This window comes from Scyliorhinus torazame, chromosome 8, assembly GCF_047496885.1.
Source record: "Scyliorhinus torazame isolate Kashiwa2021f chromosome 8, sScyTor2.1, whole genome shotgun sequence".
In the NCBI taxonomy this organism is placed as follows: Eukaryota; Metazoa; Chordata; class Chondrichthyes; order Carcharhiniformes; family Scyliorhinidae; genus Scyliorhinus; species Scyliorhinus torazame.
In genome coordinates this window covers 236,554,516-236,575,930 of record NC_092714.1, presented here as the reverse complement: position 1 = coordinate 236,575,930, position 21,415 = coordinate 236,554,516, and the positions used below count along the sequence as shown (strand labels likewise).

Here is a 21,415-nt window from a genome sequence, read left to right as displayed (position 1 = left end):
TTTTAAAACAATGCTTCTCTTTGCTTCCGCCGATTTGCCCTCTCCCCTCAGTTTGTATATCTGCTTCTGTGCCCTCCCAGTGTAATCCCCTTTTCCGCTCTCCATAGAACATAGAACATAGAAAATACAGCACAGAACAGGCCCTTCGGCCCACGCTATTGTGCCGAACCTTTGTCCTAGATTATCGCTGAATTTACAGTGCAGTAGGAGGCCATTCTGCCCCCGAGTCTGCACCGGCTCTTGGAAAGAGCACCCTACCCAAACTCAACACCTCCACCCAACACCAAGGGCAATTTTGGACACTAAGAACAATTTATCATGGCCAATCCATCTAACCTGCACATCTTTGGATTGTGGGAGGAAACCGGAGCACCCGGAGGAAACCCACGCACACACGGGGAGGACGTGCAGACTCCGCACAGACAGTGACCCAAGCCGGAATCGAACCTGGGACCCTGGAGCTGTGAAGCAATTGTGCTATCCACAATGCTACCGTGCTGCCCTTAAGAACAAATAAATCTACACTATATCATTCTACTGTAATCCATGTACCTATCCAATAGCTGCTTGAAGGTCCCTAATGTTTCCGACTCAACTACTTCCACAGGCAGTGAATTCCATGCCCCCACTACTCTCTGGGTAAAGAACCTACCTCTGATATCCCTCCTATATCTTCCACCTTTCACCTTAAATTTATGTCCCCATGTAATGGTTTGTTCCACCCGGGGAAAAAGTCTCTGACTGTCTACTCTATCTATTCCCCTGATCATCTTATAAACCTCTTTCAAGTCGCCCCTCATCCTTCTCCGTTCTAATGAGAAAAGGTCTAGCACCCTCATCCTTTCCTCGTAAGACCTACTCTCCATTCCAGGCAACATCCTGGTAAGTCTTCTTTGCACCTTTTCCAAAGCTTCCATATCCTTCCTAAAATGAGGCGACCAGAACTGTACACAGTACTCCAAATGTGGCCTTACCAAAGTTTTGTACAGCTGCATCATCACCTCACGGCTCTTAAATTCAATCCCTCTGTTAATGAACGCGAGCACACCATAGGCCTGCTTCACAGCTCTATCCACTTGAGTGGCAACTTTCAAAGATGTATGAACATAGACCCCAAGATCTCTCTGCTCCTCCACATTGCCAAGAACTCTACCGTTAACCCTGTATTCCGCATTCATATTTGTCCTTCCAAAATGGACAACCTCACACTTTTCAGGGTTAAACGCCATCTGCCACTTCTCAGCTCAGCTCTGCATCCTATCTATGTCTCTTTGCAGCCGACAACAGTCCTCCTTACTATCCATAACTCCATCAATCTTCGTATCGTCTGCAAATTTACTGACCCACCCTTCAACTCCCTCATCCAAGTCATTAATGAAAATCACAAACAGCAGAGGACCCAGAACTGATCCCTGCGGTACGCCACTGGTAACTGGGATCCAGGCTGAATATTTGCCATCCACCACCACTCTGACTTCTATCGGTTAGCCAGTTCATTATCTAACTGGCCAAATTTCCCACGATCCCATGCCTCCTTACTTTCTGCATAAGCCTACCATGGGGAACCTTATCAAATGCCTTACTAAAATCCATGTACACTACATCCACTGCTTTACCTTCATCCACATGCTTGGTCACCTCCTCAAAGAATTCAATAAGACTTGTAAGGCAAGACCTACCCCTCACAAATCCGTGCTGACTATCCCTAATCAAGCAGTGTCTTTCCAGATGCTCAGAAATCCTATCCTTCAGTACCCTTTCCATTACTTTGCCTACCACCGAAGTAAGACTAACTGGCCTGTAATTCCCAGGGTTATCCCTAGTCCCTTTTTTGAACAGGGGCACGACATTCGCTACTCTCCAATCCCCTGGTACCACCCCTGTTGACAGTGAGGACGAAGAGATCATTGCCAACGGCTCTGCAATTTCATCTCTTGCTTCCCATAGAATCCTTGGATATATCTCGTCAGGCCCGGGGGACTTGTCTATCCTCAAGTTTTTCAAAATGCCCAACACATCTTCCTTCCTAACAAGTATTTCCTCGAGCTTACCAATCTGTTTCACACTGTCCTCTCCAACAATATCGCCCCTCTCATTTGTAAATACAGAAGAAAAGTACTCATTCAAGACCTCTCCTATCTCTTCAGACTCAATACACAATCTCCCGCTACTGTCCTTGATCGGACCTACCCTCGCTCTAGTCATTCTCATATTTCTCACATGTGTAAAAGGCCTTGGGGTTTTCCTTGATCCTACCCGCCAAAGATTGTTCATGCCCTCTCTTAGCTCTCCTAATCCCTTTCTTCAGTTCCCTCCTGGCTATCTTGTATCCCTCCAATGCCCTGTCTGAACCTGGTTTCCTCAGCCTTACATAAGTCACCTTTTTCCTCTTAACAAGACATTCAACCTCTCTTGTCAACCATGGTTCCCTCACTCGACCAACTCTTCCCTGCCTGACAGGGACATACATATCAAGGACACGTAGCACCTGTTCCTTGAACAAGTTCCACATTTCACTTGTGTCCTTCCCTGCCAGCCTATGTTCCCAACTTATGCACTTCAATTCTTGTCTGACAACATCGTATTTACCCTTCCCCCAATTGTAAACCTTGCACTGTTGCACGTACCTATCCGTCTCCATTACTAAAGTGAAAGTCACAGAATTGTGGTCACTATCTCCAAAATGCTCCCCCAGGGAGCATTAAAAAAAAACCTTTTTTATAGCTAGGTCAATGCTTTTTTGTCTCTCTCTCCTTCCCTCCATCTCAAATTATCAATACTTCCTAAATGCAAGTTGAGCAACATTGGAGAGATGATGCAAGATTCACCACATGACCAGGAACTACTTAAACCAAAAAATAATTTGAATTCTACAGGACCGAGTTTGATATTAACTGACTGGATGGTCGGGCAGCATGGTGGTGCAGTGGTTAGCACTGCTGCCTACGGCACAGAGGACCCGGGTTCAATCCCGGCCCTGGGTCATTGGCTGTGTGGAGTTTACACATTCTCCCCGTGTCTAAGTGTGTTTTACTCCCACAACCCAAAGATGTGCAGGTTAAGTTGACTGGCCACACTAAATTGCCCCCTAATTGGAAAAGAAATTGGGTACTCTAAACTCATTTTAAAAACTGACTGGATGGTCTTCTTTCTCCCTTTCTGATAATGTTTGTTGCTAACCCAGTGAAAAATTAGTGGGTGGAAAACTCTTGTAGGATCACTGAATTCTTCTCCCATATTTTCAGTCTGTGCTCTTAGCACAGGAGACTTCATGATGAGTGTGAAAATTTGTAAAGTCCGCACCCAATACTCTGAAAAATGACCATGAACTAGCAAGTACTTTGCATGCAAACCAACGCAGTCACCTGACTGAATGAGACAAGGAACCAATTGGTCACATACATTCAACATACCTCCAGTTGGTGGAGCTCCACTCAGTCTTATTTTGTTTTAACAATACATGCCACACATTTGAAGCATCTACAAATTTTTCTGTAACCTCAAGCATTTGGGAGGAGTCTAAAAATGAATATTTATTTTAACTATAATTGCATAGCCTGTTAAGTGAAACAAACTACAAGGAACTCAATTTAATTTACTTCCAGGTCAATTTTTAAATTGTTTTATGCTGAGAAAACAAAGCAACTAATTAAAATATTTTAAACTATATGGCAACAGTTTGAGGGGAACGTGAGATAAGAGTTATCACCAACACTAAAAGCAGCCAAGGCTGCTTTTGAACATGTTCCTCTTCTAGTGCTGGTGCAAGTTTCCACTTGTAGAGTGGCAGCCCTTTAGTGTGGCTAACTCTAGTAAACATTCTGAGAGGCAGTCCAGGAGTAAGTAAATAAATGGCATTTTAACAAGTACTGGATTTCTGATCCATAGGAGGACATTATTCATAATCATGGGAGAAAGTTTTTTTAAAAATTTCCTTCTCCCCTTCCTCAAGATGGTGTCTCATGGGCACTATTCAACTGTGGGAGGAAAGTTTTAATAGCCAAATCTGAGTTTAACCACTCCAAGATCCTCACACATGCAATTTTCATCTGGGATCCCTGAAGTTTGATCAGAACTATGAAATGCTGGCTGATTTCCCCACTCTTGCTTCCTTCAGTAATGTTGATGATAGCTACCCTGCTAAGATTAGCACACATGGGGAACTTGCGATAATTTAGTTTTAAAACGTAGCACAAGTTAAAGTCAAGCTTTAATTATGTTCTCCACTGCTGAACAGCAAGGAATAGGAAAATGAAGGTGCATCAATAACTCCTGCAATTAATTGCCAATGAATTTATAGCAACTCTAATGGTAATTCACTGGTGCACATTCCAAGAAGTACTCCAGACTACATGGATACGCACACGCCAGAATAAAAACGGTCTTACAGTTTCTATAAAAATCACAATGCTTTGGCTGCACTCATTTTGTCCTTCTGCAATTCAACATCCTCCTATTGATATAACTAAGCATATCTGAACTTTGCTTTTTGACATTTAAAAAAAAATAGCTCATCTTTAAAATTAACAGTGGAAAATAACTCCGATGGGTCAAACTAAACTTTACTGGAATGTGTTTGTGTTCCTACCCAGCTAATAATGACAGTGACAAATAATAATAATACTGAAAAATCCACTTGTGTATAAAGTGTGTAATATCTTTCAAAACAATTTTTAATAAAGCATCAATTAACTGGCTGGTTCTCTGAAAGTCGCTGGAGATGCAAACAGTTTCTGAAAGCACTGGTCAACTAAACGTATAAAGGAATCTCAAGTACACGGTTTCCTTATTTAATATCTTCCAGCTTTTGAAAGAGCACTTTTTATTTTTGTTTCCGTTCCCAGTGTTACTTTTGAAGTCACCCAAGTCTAGGCTTGACAGCATAACTGGGGAGCCTTGGCGAAAATATTTAGCATTCTGTTCTCCATGCTTTGCGATTGGTTCCTTGGATAAAATTTCACAGATTCCAACATGGACCTGGCGTGAGGCTTAATCTTTTAATCTTTAATCATTAATATTGTGACAAGTAGGCTTACATTAACACTGCAATGAAGTTACTGTGAAAATCCCCTAGTCGCTACACTCTGCTCGTCAGAAAGCACATTCAATTTTGAGTTATCGCAACTATACAAATTTAAATAGCTTTGCGACCCCATGATCATATAAACTGTTGCTTTATATCCTTCTTGACCAGTCAGCAACTTTCACAGTTAATCACAGCATCCTTTGCCAACACCTCTCTTCCATTGCCCAGCTGAGCGAAACTACAAAAACTTGGTTCCATTCTTCTCATCTATCTGATCAAAGTCAAAAAATCACTTACAAAGGCTTCCCTCCCCACTCTTGGTCCTTTTTCAAAATGTTATTTCATGGGATGTAAGCATCACTGGCAAGGCCAAGTTATTGCCAAACCTGTCACCATTACCTCTGGAGTTCTCCATGTATCTATTCTTGGCCCCCTTCTAATTCTCATCTAAATGTTTTCTCAGTGACTCCCCTTCTAATTCTCATCGAAATGCTTTCTCAGTGACTCCCCGTCTAATTCTCATCGAAATGCTTTCTCAGTGACTCCCCTTCTAATTCTCATCGAAATGCTTTCTCAGTGACTCCCCTTCTAATTCTCATCGAAATGCTTTCTCAGTGACTCCCCGTCTAATTCTCATCCAAATGCTTTCTCAGTGACTCCCCTTCTAATTCTCATCGAAATGCTTTCTCAGTGACTCCCCTTCTAATTCTCATCGAAATGCTTTCTCAGTGACTCCCCGTCTAATTCTCATCCAAATGCTTTCTCAGTGACTCCCCTTCTAATTCTCATCCAAATGCTTTCTCAGTGACTACCCTTCTAATTCTCATCGAAATGCTTTCTCAGTGACTCCCCGTCTAATTCTCATCGAAATGCTTTCTCAGTGACTCCCCTTCTAATTCTCATCCAAATGCTTTCTCAGTGACTCCCCTTCTAATTCTCATCCAAATGCTTTCTCAGTGACTCCCCTTCTAATTCTCATCGAAATGCTTTCTGTGACTCCCAGTCTAATTCTCATCGAAATGCTTTCTCAGTGACTCCCCGTCTAATTCTCATCCAAATGCTTTCTCAGTGACTCCCCTTCTAATTCTCATCGAAATGCTTTCTCAGTGACTCCCCTTCTAATTCTCATCGAAATGCTTTCTCAGTGACTCCCCTTCTAATTCTCATCCAAATGCTTTCTCAGTGACTCCCCTTCTAATTCTCATCCAAATGCTTTCTCAGTGACTACCCTTCTAATTCTCATCGAAATGCTTTCTCAGTGACTCCCCGTCTAATTCTCATCGAAATGCTTTCTCAGTGACTCCCCTTCTAATTCTCATCCAAATGCTTTCTCAGTGACTCCCCTTCTAATTCTCATCCAAATGCTTTCTCAGTGACTCCCCTTCTAATTCTCATCGAAATGCTTTCTGTGACTCCCAGTCTAATTCTCATCGAAATGCTTTCTCAGTGACTCCCCTTCTAATTCTCATCCAAATGCTTTCTCAGTGACTCCCCTTCTAATTCTCATCGAAATGCTTTCTCAGTGACTCCCCTTCTAATTCTCATCGAAATGCTTTCTCAGTGACTCCCCTTCTAATTCTCATCCAAATGCTTTCTCAGTGACTCCCCTTCTAATTCTCATCGAAATGCTTTCTCAGTGACTCCCAGTCTAATTCTCATCGAAATGCTTTCTCAGTGACTCCCCTTCTAATTCTCATCCAAATGCTTTCTGTGACTCCCCTTCTAATTCTCATCGAAATGCTTTCTCAGTGACTCCCCGTCTAATTCTCATCTAAATGCTTTCTCAGTGACTCCCCTTCTAATTCTCATCGAAATGCTTTCTCAGTGACTCCCCTTCTAATTCTCATCCAAATGCTTTCTCAGTGACTCCCCTTCTAATTCTCATCGAAATGCTTTCTCAGTGACTCCCCGTCTAATTCTCATCGAAATGCTTTCTCAGTGACTCCCCTTCTAATTCTCATCCAAATATTTTCTCAGTGACTTCATCGGAAAATACTTCAGATTTCACATATATTCTGACAACACTCAGCTCTATCTCACAGTCACCACCTGGAATCCTACTCTTGTACAATTTATCACACTGCTTTTTCACCTTCCTATACTGGATGAATAGAAATTTCCTTCAGCTAAATATCGGGAGGGCTAAAGCCATGGGGGGGGGGGGGGGGGGGGGGGGTGGAATTATAAATTGAAAAGAAGGACATATGTCTATCACATGGGAACAGAGGGGCTTAAAGGCTTAAAAATCTGATTTCCAACCCAAACTCACCAGCAAGCTACCCACTCCCAGCTTTAAGGGGATCAGGGGTTACGGGGAGAAGGCAGGAGAATGGGGATGAGAAAATATCAGCCATGATTGAATGGTGGAGCAGACTCGATGTGCCAAGTGGCCTAATTCTGCTCCTATGTCTTATGGTCTAATAAAGGCAGCAAGGTGACAGGAGACCATCCCACCCCTTGGAGTCGGGTCAACATGCGAGGCTGCCAACCTCATCATTATTCATGTTCTTAAACTTTAACAGTAGATGGCCAGGTTTCCTCAGCCTTGGGAAACCCGACAGCTGCACTCTGGTAACGGGCTTGGCAGACCCAACTGGTGTCTTTACACTTACCTACATGATTCAACATGTCTGTCTAAGCACCTCTACAATTGGGGACTCCACGTCTAAGTTCTCTCCTCTTCACTTGATGATCATGAACAATGCCCACTGCCCACTCCCCACTCTGCCTGCCCTCCCCCCCCCCGGCACCTTGTACCCTCAAACTCCCCAAAACATGTCACCTCCTTTACCAGTGACAGGTTTCAGGTGGCAATGTTATCACAGAAAAGCTGCTGGCCCTTGGAAGTAAAAGAGCCTCAACAGCAACTAATTAGTTAACAGACGGGCCATAAGTGTGACTGGGGTCCCACAAATGGTCAAGGCAGGTTGCCTTTGACATTCAGGTTTGGCATCGGGGCTTCCACAATTGTCTAAAATTCGACTCGATTCCGCAGAACATTCCTGCCTGGTAATGCTGTACGCCTCCAGTAAGAGTTTAATATATTTTTTAAAATTGTTACTAAAGTGTCATTTTGAATATTTATTGTTCACTAATTTAGTGCTGGTCAAAAGAAGAAATAGTAACTCCGAGGTTTTCTGTTGAAAGCAAATATTGCGCGAGAGTATCACATGAGAAAGTCACATTGTTTGGGGATTGATTTTACAGGGCGTTACCAGGCTGTTTACTCACGTTGTACTGCCAAATAACTTGCTCGACCAAAACAAAAGTGGCTTGACTGGTGCAAATAATTCAATCACGTGGCAATCAACTTGAACAGGTGAACCAGGCTCAACATTCAAAAGCAGCAAATAGCAGTTGCAGTTCTGACTACTGACAATGGACTGAGCAGCAGAACACAGAATTGGCCTGGTCAAAAAATCTGACTTGCTTCAGGAAACCTCAGCGGATAACAGAAAACCAAAGACAAATTTCCTTTTCTGTTAATTTCTTCTACGGGGCGTCATTGGTGCTTTGCTTATCTCTAATTTATGCGTTTGATCTAAGAATGCAAACAACTCCTGTGTGGATTAAAAATAGTCCAAGTAGACCTCGCATTTCTCCGGTCAAGTTAAAGAGTTGTTGCAGCACTTGTCCAATTTTTACCACATGCAAGAAACTCCTTTTCTTGTATAGCCACTTAGTTCCAAGCATTTTCCACAACTGACAGCACTTAGCATTTGAAAGGGACCTTACATTTGACCAAATCTGAAAACATATCAGATATCTGATCTATCCCACCCAGTTGTGGCTTCATGAGCTGGAAACAAAGGACAATAGGCTGGATTTTCATGGAGACAGAAAATCTCTGGAACCATGTTAAAACAGCACCAGGGATCAGATTCCAAGACTCCTAGCCCGATTCCCAGCACCTCCACTCATATATAAATGGAAATCAAACAAAGTCAACACTTCTGTACCTGTGTAAATAAAAGCGAGTCACTTTTATAAGGGAGCCTGCACTTTTTTTCTGTGATCTCTTTTATCAATGTCCCAATGTTCATTTACATAAGGTTAAGAAGTGTCAAGTGCTTAAAACGAGTTATTGATAATGGCCGATGAGCTAGATTTTCAGCTAGCGTGGAATTCAGAAGCTTTAAAAACAGGGTGGGGTTTCTGGCTACTAATTTCTCTAGTTGCAATAATGTTAACCTTTAACCATTGTTTTTTTGAATCAGAGAAGAATGATTCAATTTTAAAGTCTCCATTTTGAAGTGAGGCTGACCACACCAATGGACTGTTTCAGAATGGAGTTATTACCCGAATAATTAAGTCATACCAAAGCACACAGTCCAAGTTTCAGGGACAATAATAGGTGCAGCAAAAACAGTTTGGGCGAGCAATACACAAGCCTTTTTACATTCTCACTTGCTTCTCATCTGAACAGCAATGTCCCACTCAGCTCTATGCACCTTCCCCCCCCCCCCCCCCCCCGCAAACCAGCTGCACTCAGTAGCATTCAGGACTCACTCCTAACATTCATATACTGCACCTCACCCATCCAAAGTTGTCAGCATCACACCCATATTGCCCTTGCCTCTGCCCACCACCAGCTATACAACTCTGGTTGGCACATTCAAGCATTCTGACACAATCACTGACACCTTGCTCCCACTCTCACACACAGGAGAACGTTGCCCCAATAGCAGGCACAAGGTGAGCTGGGGTGGCCTGGCTGGTTGGCTCCATAATGCCACCATCTGAGCCCCCTAGAGGACATGCTGAAATGCATTAAGGTTCCAGAAGCAATGAAAAGCCCGTGACATCTGGCGCAGCAGAAGCGGTTTTGATGGTAACGGACAACTTGCACTCCCTTTTTAACTCCTATCAAGATGCAGCATCAAGAGCAAGCTGATGTGGCCATGAAACTCCTCCTTTCCTCCCTACTCCCCCTTCCTTCACCTCAAGCTTCCCCTACTGCTTGGCTGCTTTCAGATGAAGAACCATCACCTGGACATCCATAGCAGAGGCAGATCGGTCACACTGGAAGTGGGAGGAGCCACAGTCACCTGATCTTGCAATCCCAACAACCAACAAATACTGGCACTCTGCACACGAAGGAGCTGGTATATAAGCAGGAGCAACACATGCGAGGCATCAAACACAAGTTGGTTACAGACAGACCAAGGGGAAAGGGTAGCTTGCGTGCCAGTTTCTGAAGATAGAGGTGGGAGACAGATTCTGAAAAAGGAGCAGTAGGCCATTCGGCCAATTGAGTCTGCTGCAACATTCAATAAGATCCTGGCTGATCTGATTGTGGCCAAGACTTTCCTATCTGCCCCCACCCCTCACTCCCTTGCCGATCAAAAATCTGTCAAACTCAGTCTGGATTATATTCAATGACCCAGCCTTCACTGTCCTCTGAGGAAGAGAATTCCAAAGATTACCAACCCTCAGAAGAAATTCTTCCTCATCTGTGTCTTAAATGGGAGACTCCACATTTTGAAACTGTGTCCCCTAGTTCTAGACTCCCCCACTAGGGGAAACATTCTTCCAGCACCTACTGTCACACCCCCATAGATTCTTATATGTTTCAATACGATCACCTTTATTGAATTCTTTTGAGGTATGAGTTTGTTGGATATGAATTTGTGGGCTGGACTTTGTGAATTAAGTTTCTAATCCTGGTGATGCATCAGCCAGTTCAGATGCAGGATATCAGGCTAGCACTGGATCAATACATTCTGGTGCACACAGGCAATGTACCTGCATGTGCCATTCTTCTGCATTGTAATGAATGGGCTACACAGGCTGCACCCAGGAATCGGCGCAGTATCCCCATTTGCGTGACTATGCATGGCAATTTCTCGACCTTGGTCCTTTCAAATAGAAAGCTATCTCGGTTTATATTTATAATTTGACATTTGTAAAAGTCTGGAAACAAACTTGTATTGAATAATAGAGAATCAAAGGCAGATTTATAAGTGAACGATTTTACTTTAAGGGTTTATTTGACAGAGGTTACTCAATGAAGGCTCCGCCTTCTCAACCTTGCCTCTCGCCTGAGGTGTGGTGATCCTCAAGTTAAATCACCGCCAGTCAGCTCTACCCCTCAAAAGGGTAAAGGCAACTTTACCTTACCTTATGTGGCAGAATTAGTGACAAAAGCAAAACTACTGATTTGGTAATAAACAAAGAAAGGGAGTTATTCTCTTGGTAGCCTAATGTTTATATAAAAAAAAAAAAAAAAAAAAAAAAAAAAAAAAAAAAAAAACTTTGTTCAGAAACTTGGTTCAGTTATTGAATGAAATCATTGATTTTTTATTTCTTAATAAATTTAGAGTACCCAATTCATTTTTCCCAATTAAGGGGCAATTTAGCATGGCCAATCCACCTACCCTGCACATCTTTGGGTTGTGGGGGTGAGACCTACGCAAACACGGGGAGAATGTGAAACTCCACATGGACAGTGATCCAGAGCCAGGATCGCACCCGAGTCCTCAATGCCGCGAGGCAGCAGTGCTAACCACTGCGCCACCGTGCTGCCCCTAACTGAAATCATTGATTAGGGGAGATGTTTAACTGAACCCTCCTTCTAGGGAGTCCTATTTTTATTTTGGTATAATTGTGTAATGCTGGATCATGGAGGGGAAAGACAAATGCATTAATAGTGCCAGTTTATACAGGCATTCTGGATTCATAAAAGCCCAAGACATTGAGCATAGAACTGTAACGTGTTTATGCCTACAACCTATTCACGATCTGGTTGTAAGCACTATTAAGTGTATGTTAACACATTTACAAGTACTGCATACTTAACAAAATACGAGTGCTAATGTGCAGTGAGCAATGGACAGAACATTTTAATCATAAATTTAAAATTTCCAGGCAGAGAACATGAAAAATTGGACACTGTCTGCTTCACAACTCCTTGATTTTTGGGGATTGTTCATTCCTTGGTATCATGCTCAAAGTATATTTTAGTATTACCTTTCTGCAGTTATGGACACAGATAAGAGAACTGGTGATTGGTCACAGTTGGTTGTGGAAGGGCTACTTTCATTAGTACCTCAAGCAAATTTTAGGATCTTAGTTCCAAATAATGCTTTAAATCTTTTAACAAGCTTAAGTCGAAAGGACAGTAGAACAAATATGGACAACATAACAGGCAGTGAATGGTCGAGACGATTGTTGCTCTTTCAACAAATAAAATGTCCCACAAAGTGACATATCACCAAAAAGAAATAAAGATATATATATTTTGTAACGTTTAATTATGTTGGATCTGATATTTGTTCTGTAGAGATGTGTAAAACAATCGTGATCACTTACTTGAGCTGAAAAATCAATCAGCTTTGGTAATTGCAATTTGTTTCCTTCATCGCTCTTCAAGAAATCTAATAAACTCCCTGTAAGAGACAAAAAAGGACTTTATCACCCATGCACTATTAAGCCTTTTACTATGCTGAAATAATACAAACAAAAGCAAGGATTGTTTTTGTATTTACACTAGTGTTACCAATCCACATGGTCTCTATCGTTAACTTCCTGCAGGTTTGTTTGACCTTGAACTTCTCACTCAGCTTTCATTTAAGGTCGTAGGATGGAATCCTTTGAGGTAATCAACTTCACTTTATCATTGGTTGACTAAGAGCACTCTCCGGGCCTCTCCTGGGCAGTTTGAGGACAGAGGGCCATTTGGAGCAGGAGGAAGAGGTAGGTAGAATATTTCCTGGTTAATGTGGACAAGGTGTGGTGGTGGGAAGGAGAAGGAGTAGAGTAGGTTAGGATAGAGGAGAAATCTTGTAAGGGGTCTAGTTTGAGGGCTATGGTGACAGCAGCAATGCCAATGGCTTGGAGTAGGTATTCAGGGAGCCGGGTGCAGTCCACGGTGAAGATATTGAATCAGTTCAGGAGGCATCTTAGGGTGGCAGGGATGTCGGTGCTAAAGCCGTTGTGTGAGAATCATGGTTTGAGCCAGCAAGGGGGGGGGTTCCCTAGGTTGCCGGGACACACCCTGCTGAAACGACTGCTGCTTCTGGATGTGGAAGGGGAGGGAAGAATTGGTGATATATACAAGTGATTGGGGGAGCAGAGAGGCGAGCGGGTAGTGAAGATCAAGGGCAAATGGGAAGTGTAGTTGGGAGGGGAGATCAATTAGGGAGCATGGAGTGAGGCACTGCGTTGGGTAAACGGGACCTCCTCTTGTGCAAGGATGAGCATGATACAGTTTAAGGTGGTGCACAGGGTGCATGTGACTCGGGCGAGAATGAGTGGGTTCTTTCAGGGGGTATCAGACGAGTGTGAGAGGTGTGGGCGGGGGACAGTGAATCCCGCGCACATGTTTTGGGGTTGTGAAAAATTGGGAAGATTCTGGGCGGGAGCGTAGCCAGGATAGTGGAGGAGGAGGTGGACCCTGACCCTCTGGTGGCGATATTTGGGGTTTCAGAGAAGCCGGAGCTCATGGAGGGGAGGAAGTCCGATGTCTTGGCCTTCGCCAGATTGCACGGCGGTGAATTTTGTTGGGAGTGGCAGTTGGCATCGCCAACGGGGATAGTGGCTTGGTTGGGTGACCTGTACGACTTCCTGCGATTAGAGAAGATAAAGTATGAGTTAAGGGGCGCTCTTCAGGGGGGTTTAAGGAAAGGTGGGGGATGTTTGTGACCGTGTTTGAGGGGCTGATCGTTGCAGGGGAGAGGGGGGATGAAAAAGGGGACAAATCTGTGCAGACTGTATAGTTGATTGCTGGGAAATATGTTTCCCGGTGGGTTTATTCACTCTAACCTGTATTGATACAAGTTTATAATAAAATACATTAAAAAAAAAAAGAATATTGCCTGAAAATATCAAAACAAAACCTTAATCCTAAAGCTGTCCACATTAAAAAAAAAATGCATGACAATGCTCTTAAAGCACTTGAGTAGGCGTCAATTCAGGCCCATCGAGTCTGTACTGATCCTTTGAAAGACACCACCTAGGCCCAATCGGCCATCCTATTCCTGCAACCCCACCATAGGGCAGCACGGTAGCACAGTGGTTAGCACAATTGCTTCACAGCTCCAGGGTCCCAGGTTCGATTCCGGCTTGGGTCACTGTCTGTGCGGAGTCCGTGTGCGCGTGGGTTTCCTCCGGGTGCTCCGGTTTCCTCTCAGTCCAAAGATGTGCAGGTTAGGTGGATTGGCTATGATAAATTGCCCTTAGTGTCCAAAATGGTGGGGTGGGGTTACGGGGATAGGGTGGAGGTGTTGACCTTGGGTAGGGTGCTCTTTCCAAGAGCCGGTGCAGACTCGATGGGCCGAATGGCCTCCTTCTGCACTGTACGCACAGTTTCCCAAGGTCGGAATTGAACCTGGGTCGCCTGGCGCTATGAGGCAGACGTGCTAACCACTGTGCCATCATGTAGCCCAAAAATTGGGATGCGTGTTGGTTGGGGAAGCAGCCATCATTTGAACGTCAAATCAGTTGCAGCGGCCATCACAGGAATCATTTTAAGCATCTCTAAAATTAATGTTTGTGATAAAGTATAATAATTCAGGAAGGAAGGTATGGAACAAAGCTCTCCCACCCTTGTGGAATGGGAGAAGGTTAGTCTCTACAAAAAAATCAAGTGAGAGCAACGATTTGAATTTATCTAGCACCTTTCAACTAGCAAAACGCTAAAGCATTTTACAGTAGCATAATCAAACAAAATTCAACATGGAGTCACAAAGGAGGTCTTAGGACAGAGGACTCAAAGCTTGGTCAGAAGGTGGTCTTACACGCCATCATAAAAGCAGAGGAGGTGAACAGCTAGCATGGATTAGAAAGGGAATTCCAACGGTTAAGGCCCAGGCAGCTGAAATAATATTGTCAATGGTGAAGTGATAAACATAGGGGAAGTCCTAGGGGCCAGATTTGAAGTAGCGCAGGCATTGGATCGTTGGAAGACCGGATGGAGAGGAAAATGGTCATGGTGGTGGTGGAGTTTGCCAACGCTTCATATGTACGTCAGCAAGTACAAGGGTGATTGGTAAAGAGGACTTGAAGGTTCAGGGTGGAAGGGAAGTTTAAGAAGGAAGAGTAAAATGGGAAGTTGCAGTTGCTGATAAACTACAGCTGATTACTAATTACATTTTCTTAGAATTTTGTTCTAGAATATACTTGGGCCTTCAGTGCCAATAGTTAATAAATTGGTGTGTAATTTCTGTCCACTTATTTTAAAATCGTGATGTTGATCCATATTAATGTTAGGGGTGGCATGGTGGCACAGTGGATAGCACTGCAGCCTCAGTGCCAGGGATCCTGGGTTCAAAAGAATAATACAGCACAGGAACGGGTCCTTTGGCCCTTCAAGCCTGTACCTATCATGATACCAACTTTTGCCAAAACCCTCAGCACTTCCTTGTGCTGTATCCCTCTATACCCAAACCATCCAGGTGTTTGTCAAGATGCCTTTTGAACACCGTTAATCTATCTGCTTCCACAACCTCCCCTGGCAATGCATTCTAGGCACTCACCACCCTCTGCATAAAACACCTACCTCGCACATCTCCTCTAAACGTAGCCCCAAAGACCTTAAACCTATGCCCCCTGGTGACTGACCCCTCCACCCTGGGATAGAGTGCCTGCCCATCCACTCTATCCATGCCCCTCAATCTTGTAGACCTCTATTAGGTCACCCCCCAACCTCCGTCTTTCTAATGAAAACAGTCAGGGTCTATTTAACCTCTCCACATAGCTAATGCCCTCCAGGCCAGGCAACATCCTGGTAACCTCCTCTGCACCCTCTCCCTACTCCCTGTACACACACAACTGCAAAATTTGGTTCCAACTCTATCTACAAGTTTGCTGACGATACAACCATAGTGGGCCGGATCTTGAATAACGATGTGTCAGAATACAGGAAGGAGATTGAGAACCTAGTGGAGTGGTGCAGTGACAACAATCTATCCCTCAATGCCAGCAAAACTAAAGAGCCGGTCATTGACTTCAGAAAGCAATGTACTGTACACACCCCTGTCAGCATCAACGGGGCCGAGGTGGAGATGGTTAGCAGTTTCAAATTCCTAGGGGTACACATCTCCAAAAATCTGTCTTGGTCCACCCACGACGACGCTACCACCATGAAAGCACAACAGCACCTATACTTCCTCAGGAAGTTCGGCATGTTCACATCGACTCTTACCAACGTTTACAGATGCATCATGGAAAGCATCCTATCTGGCTGCATCACAGCCTGGAATGGCAACTGCTCGGCCCAAGACCGCAAGAAACTTCAGAGATGTGAACACAGCCCAGTCCATTACCTAAACTTGCCTCCCATCCATTGACTCCATCTACACCTCCCGCTGCCTGGGGAAAGCGGGCAGCATAATCAAAGACCCCTCCCACCCGGCTTACTCATTCTTCCAACTTCTTCCATCAGGCAGGAGATACAAAAGTCTGAGAACATGCACGAACAAACTCAAAAACAGCTTCTTCCATGCTGTTACCAGACTCCTAAACGACCCTCTTATGGACTGACCTCATTAACACTGTATTCCTGTATGCTTCACCCGATGCCGGTGTTTATGTAATTACATTGTGTACCTGGTGTTGTTCCTCGTGTTGCCCCATTATGTATTTTCTTTTATTTCCTTTTCTTTTCATGTACTTAATTACCTGTTGAGCTGCTCGCAGAAAAATACTTCACTGTTCCTTGGTACACGTGACAATAAACAAAATCCAAATCCTCCACATACTTCCGGTAGTGTGGCGACCAGAATTGTGCGCAATATTCCAAGTGCAGCTGTACCAAGGTCCTATACAATTGTATCATGACTTGCCCGTTTTTATACTCGATGCCCCGTCCAAAGAAGGCAAGCATTCCGCATGCTTTCTTGTCTACCTTGTCCACTTGTGCTGCCACCTTCAAAGATCTGTGGACCTGCACGCCCAAATCACTCTGACTCTCCATATTCCTGTAAGTTTTGCCATTTACAGTACATTTCCCATCTACATTAGATCTACCAAAATGCATTACCTCACATTTGTCCGGATTAAATTCAATTTGCCATTTCTCTGCCCAAGTCTCCAACCTATGTCCTGCTGTATCCTCTGACAATCCTCAACACTATCTGCCACTCCACCAACCTTGCTGTCACCTGCGAACTTACTAATCAGACCAGCTATATTTTCCTCCAAATTGTTTATGTATACTACAAACAACAGAGGCCCAAGCACAGATCCCTGTGGAACACCACTAGTCACAACCTTCCATTCAGAAAAACACCCTTCTACTGCTACGCTTTGCCTTGTGACCGAGCCAGTTCTGTATCCATCTTATCACCTCACCTCTTATCCCATGTGACTTCACCTTTTGTACCAGTCTGCCATGAGGCATCTTGTCAAAGGCTTTACTGAAGTCCATGTAAACAACATCCACTGCCCTCCCCTCATCAATCAGCTTTGTCACCTCCTCAAAAAACTCGATCAAGTTAATGAGGCACGATTCCTATCACGGGTGACTGTCTGTGTGGACTTTGCACATTTTCCCTGTGCCTGCGTAGGTTTTCTTCGAATGCTCCGGTTTCCTCCCACAGTCCAAATATGAGCAGGCTAGGTGGATTGGTTATGCTAAATTGCCCAAGGTTTGGGTGGGGTTACAGGGATAAGGTGGGGGATTGGACCTAGGTAGGGTTACAGACTCGATGGGCCAAATGGCCTCCTTCTGCACTGTAAATTCTATGGTCTTTCAAAGGGTCAGTGCAGACTCAATGGGCTGAATGGCCGCCTTCTGCACTGTAGGGATTCTATGGGTTAAGCATTCTTGACTGAGTATATCACAGTGCGGAATGTCGATTCACAGGTTATACTCTTTCCTAAAACATTTTAAATGGTGAAAGCAAGTTCAAGTGAGAGACAATTTTAAAGTTTAAACCTACAACTAAAATCTGGGCTGCCAACTTTTTCACAATATAAATTGTTAGATTTAATTATTTGCCAATAGTTTGTTTAAGATCTGAATACAATGAAACAATTTCACTTTCTAATTCAGTGTCTTTTAAAAATAGTAGTAGTTATTTTTCATGCAGTTTATTTAAACTTGGCAATAAGGCCAGTAAGTTCATGACAATCTCATCTAATTAGTCATAATATGGATAAGCAAAATCATTTAAAAAAAATGTTTTTTTAAATGATTGTACAATGCCCTTAATGGTCAATTTGAGCAGTTGAGAAAAACACAGTTTGTGCACCTGTGACACGATTTGCTTGACTGCACTCCTATTAAACACTTTCAAATTTCCTTGAAAAACATACTAAAACAACTTTCTTCTACATCAAGACAATGGGCGTGATTCTTCCCAAAGATTTCTAAGTTAGTTTGTGGCGGGTTTTTCCAGGGAGTTTCCCGTTGGTTCTGCCTGTGAGTTCCCCACTGCTGTTCAATGACACTTGGTCAATTTTTTGGGTCCTGGGGAGTTTCTCACCAGTTCAGCCCACACTTCGAATTATTTTAGCAATTGGGAGCTGAACTCAAGAGATTCGGCTGCCATTTTGAAAGGGTGTTCCCGATCTATAAGTGAGCTTGTGGGTCAACCCCCACCCATGTGCAATGTCACCTGCCCCCCCCCCCCACACACACACAGACACTACCCCCCCCCCCCCAAAGAGAGGACATCCTGCTCTGGGGCCCATGGGGGTCCCCCCGCATCAGGCCCCCTCAAGCCCCCTTCCAGCACCCCCTCCCTTCTCAGACCCCTACCATCACCTTCCCCCCCCCCCCCCCAACCTCCTGGAGGCCCGCACTTACCTGCCTTGCTCTGCGCACCCCCACCCTTAGTTCATGGGCATGGCTCCCTCGCCTCCTGACCTTTGGAGGTGCACCCTGGCACTTGGGCACCCTTGCACTGCCACCCTGGCAGCGCCTCTGCTAGCTTGGCAGTGTCAACTGGGCACCTTGGCAGTGCCAACATGCCTGCATTCCAGGGGGAGAGCCAGGGGGCCACTCTGCACTTAACCTAACCACCCAGGGGTCACCGATGGCCCGGGAGACTCTCTCTCTCTTCCCCCCCCCCCCCCCCCCCCCCCACCCAACCGGGTGCCATTCCGCCTGGACCACGTTTGTGTGGACCAGCAGTGGAGCCTGTTGGAAGGCATTTCCGAGATTCTTCGGCCGCGTTGTGCTCTCCCTTGAGCCCAATGTGGCTGGAGAAGCGGGGCCACTATATTTAAACATGTTAACATGAGTTTAGTGGTCATAGGAGTCCAAAACAAGAGGGTTCCTCAGTGTGGGTTTCAAGTGTTGCCTCAGTATTGTACACTCCAACTGTTGTACCCCTGATTAAACTTTTTCAAATGTTTGTCTACTTATGACCGAGACAGCAGCTCCAGTGTCCAATTCCATTCTGGGAGGGTGACTGTTTCCCGGAATGGTGATCCAAACGGGGGCAACTTTGCAGTTCAGCTGCATGCTTTACTCATCAGGCTGTTCCAAATGAAAAATGCAGGCTCTGGGCTGACTCGTACCTTGATGAGGTGGTGAGTTTGTTGGCCACCCGATGGCTTTCACTCCCTGCGGCTTGTCCGGTCAAATGTCTCCCTCTACAGATTCGGGGATGTATCATGCCTAGCTAACTCAGTCCTAGATTCACAATCCTTGCCTCGGCTGTGTTCGCCCCAAGGTGGGCGTCCAGGGGTTCCCATTCTGGGGGGGGGGGGGGGGATGCTGATCGCCGGGAGGGAGCACTCCCGTTTCTGGAAAGGTTTCTACAGCTTTCTTTAGGTCTAACAATGGCTCGGCCAGTAACTTTTACTGGGCCACCATATTGTTCACGCCACAACCCAAATCGGTCCGTGCAGTTATCTCAGGAAGGGAAGGGCCACAACCTCAAGATTCAGCTAGTTTCCTCAAACCAAAATGTCATTAAGAACACAAACAGACCCCCGTGGGGTCCTTTCTGCTGTGTTGAAATAGTACCGTTGCACAATGGACCAACAGCTTGGGAACATAATGGATAGCTATTAGAGCTACTAGCTCCTCGAATATCTTGGAGCCCGGTATGCGCGGCTTTTTATTATGCTGAAGGCAGGGGGGGGCTCCATAGGCAGTCAGATGTATCACTGTCTGTTGCTCATCACCGCTTTTAGTGATTCCAAATGTCCACATTAGCATTGAACACATCAAGTCCAAGAGCAGCATTTTGAAAACAGAGTAAACCTTATTCTGGTAGTGCCATAGGAGGTGACCGTTCTTCCAACAGTTATTAGCGCCGACTGTAGCTCCACTTTAAGCCTCGTTGCCAATTTAGTGGCCACAGAAGAGTCCAAAACGAGAGGCATAAAGAAAATTTTATCGCAAAGCAAACTATTTACACAGTACACCCCAGGTCCCAGCTGGGACTACTCATGTTCGGCTCCCATCTGGGCCAACTTTTATGATAGTCCATTATTCCATTGATGGGCCCCTGCCCCTCAGCTGGGAAGCTTGTATTCTACAAGGCTCACGGGGAGGCTAATTAGTCCGTCCCCCTTAAGTCTCGTGCAGGTTATAACAACGAGGATTGACTAACATATTGCAGGTTTTAAAATAGGGCACTCTTTAACTTGTTCAAAAATGAAGATCACGCTGATGTAAAATGCAATTTTTTTTGCAACAATGATAATAAAAAGGAGAAAAACAATTATTCTGAAAACATTTGTTACATTTTTAAAAACAAAATTTCTATTTCCTCTTGCTGCTCGGCCAGTATCAACTCCTGTGGTTTGAACTGACTGTAGAAAACAGTGAAGCTGAAATCTAGCACATAAACCTACGCTCTTGACTGACCACAGGAACCAGCATCCTCCCCCAACAACTGTTCAAGGTTGCTAGTAAATGTACTGCTTGTATATACACACACACCATAGTTACTCAGATAGCAATGTATGTGTTCAGATAGCACACCATAAAAGAATTGCCTTTCTTGAATATTTTCCAATTATTACAAGTGATTAAATATTAGTCAATGGGAGAGATGTACAAAACCTGGACTCTGCAAAAAAATCAACTAGTCCAATTCCAATACAGGACAGAATTACTTGACTCATTTTGTTTGATGGGGTAGGACAGGAGGGGATAGTTGGAATGGCTGTTCATGTGTCCCAATAAACTGGTCCTTGAATTTAAAGCATGCAAGGGAAACCAACCAAGGTAATGGTTTCCCCCCCTCACCCCCTTGATTCTTTCATAGGATGTGAGCATCACTGACAAGGTCAGCATTAGTTTCTCATCCCGAATTGCCCTCGGGATGAGCAGCTGGCCAGCGCAATTAAGAGTCAACCATATTGCTGTGGGTCTGAAGTCACATGTAGGGCACACCAGGTAAGGATGGCAGATTTCCTTCCCTGATGGACAAAAGTGAACCAGATGTGTTTATTCAACAATCGACGATGGTTTCACCATCATTACTG

General features: G+C 44.4%; 1 protein-coding gene across 1 annotated transcript in view; it reads right to left on the bottom strand.

Moving 5' to 3' along the window:
* Positions 1 to 21,415, bottom strand: part of LOC140428469 (tyrosine-protein kinase HCK-like) — a 127,278-nt gene that overhangs the window by 14,689 nt on the left and 91,174 nt on the right. Inside the window, exon 10 of the mRNA XM_072514964.1 lies at positions 12,338 to 12,414. Coding sequence (XP_072371065.1) covers positions 12,338 to 12,414 — 77 coding nt within the window. The remainder of the gene's footprint in view (positions 1 to 12,337; positions 12,415 to 21,415) is intronic.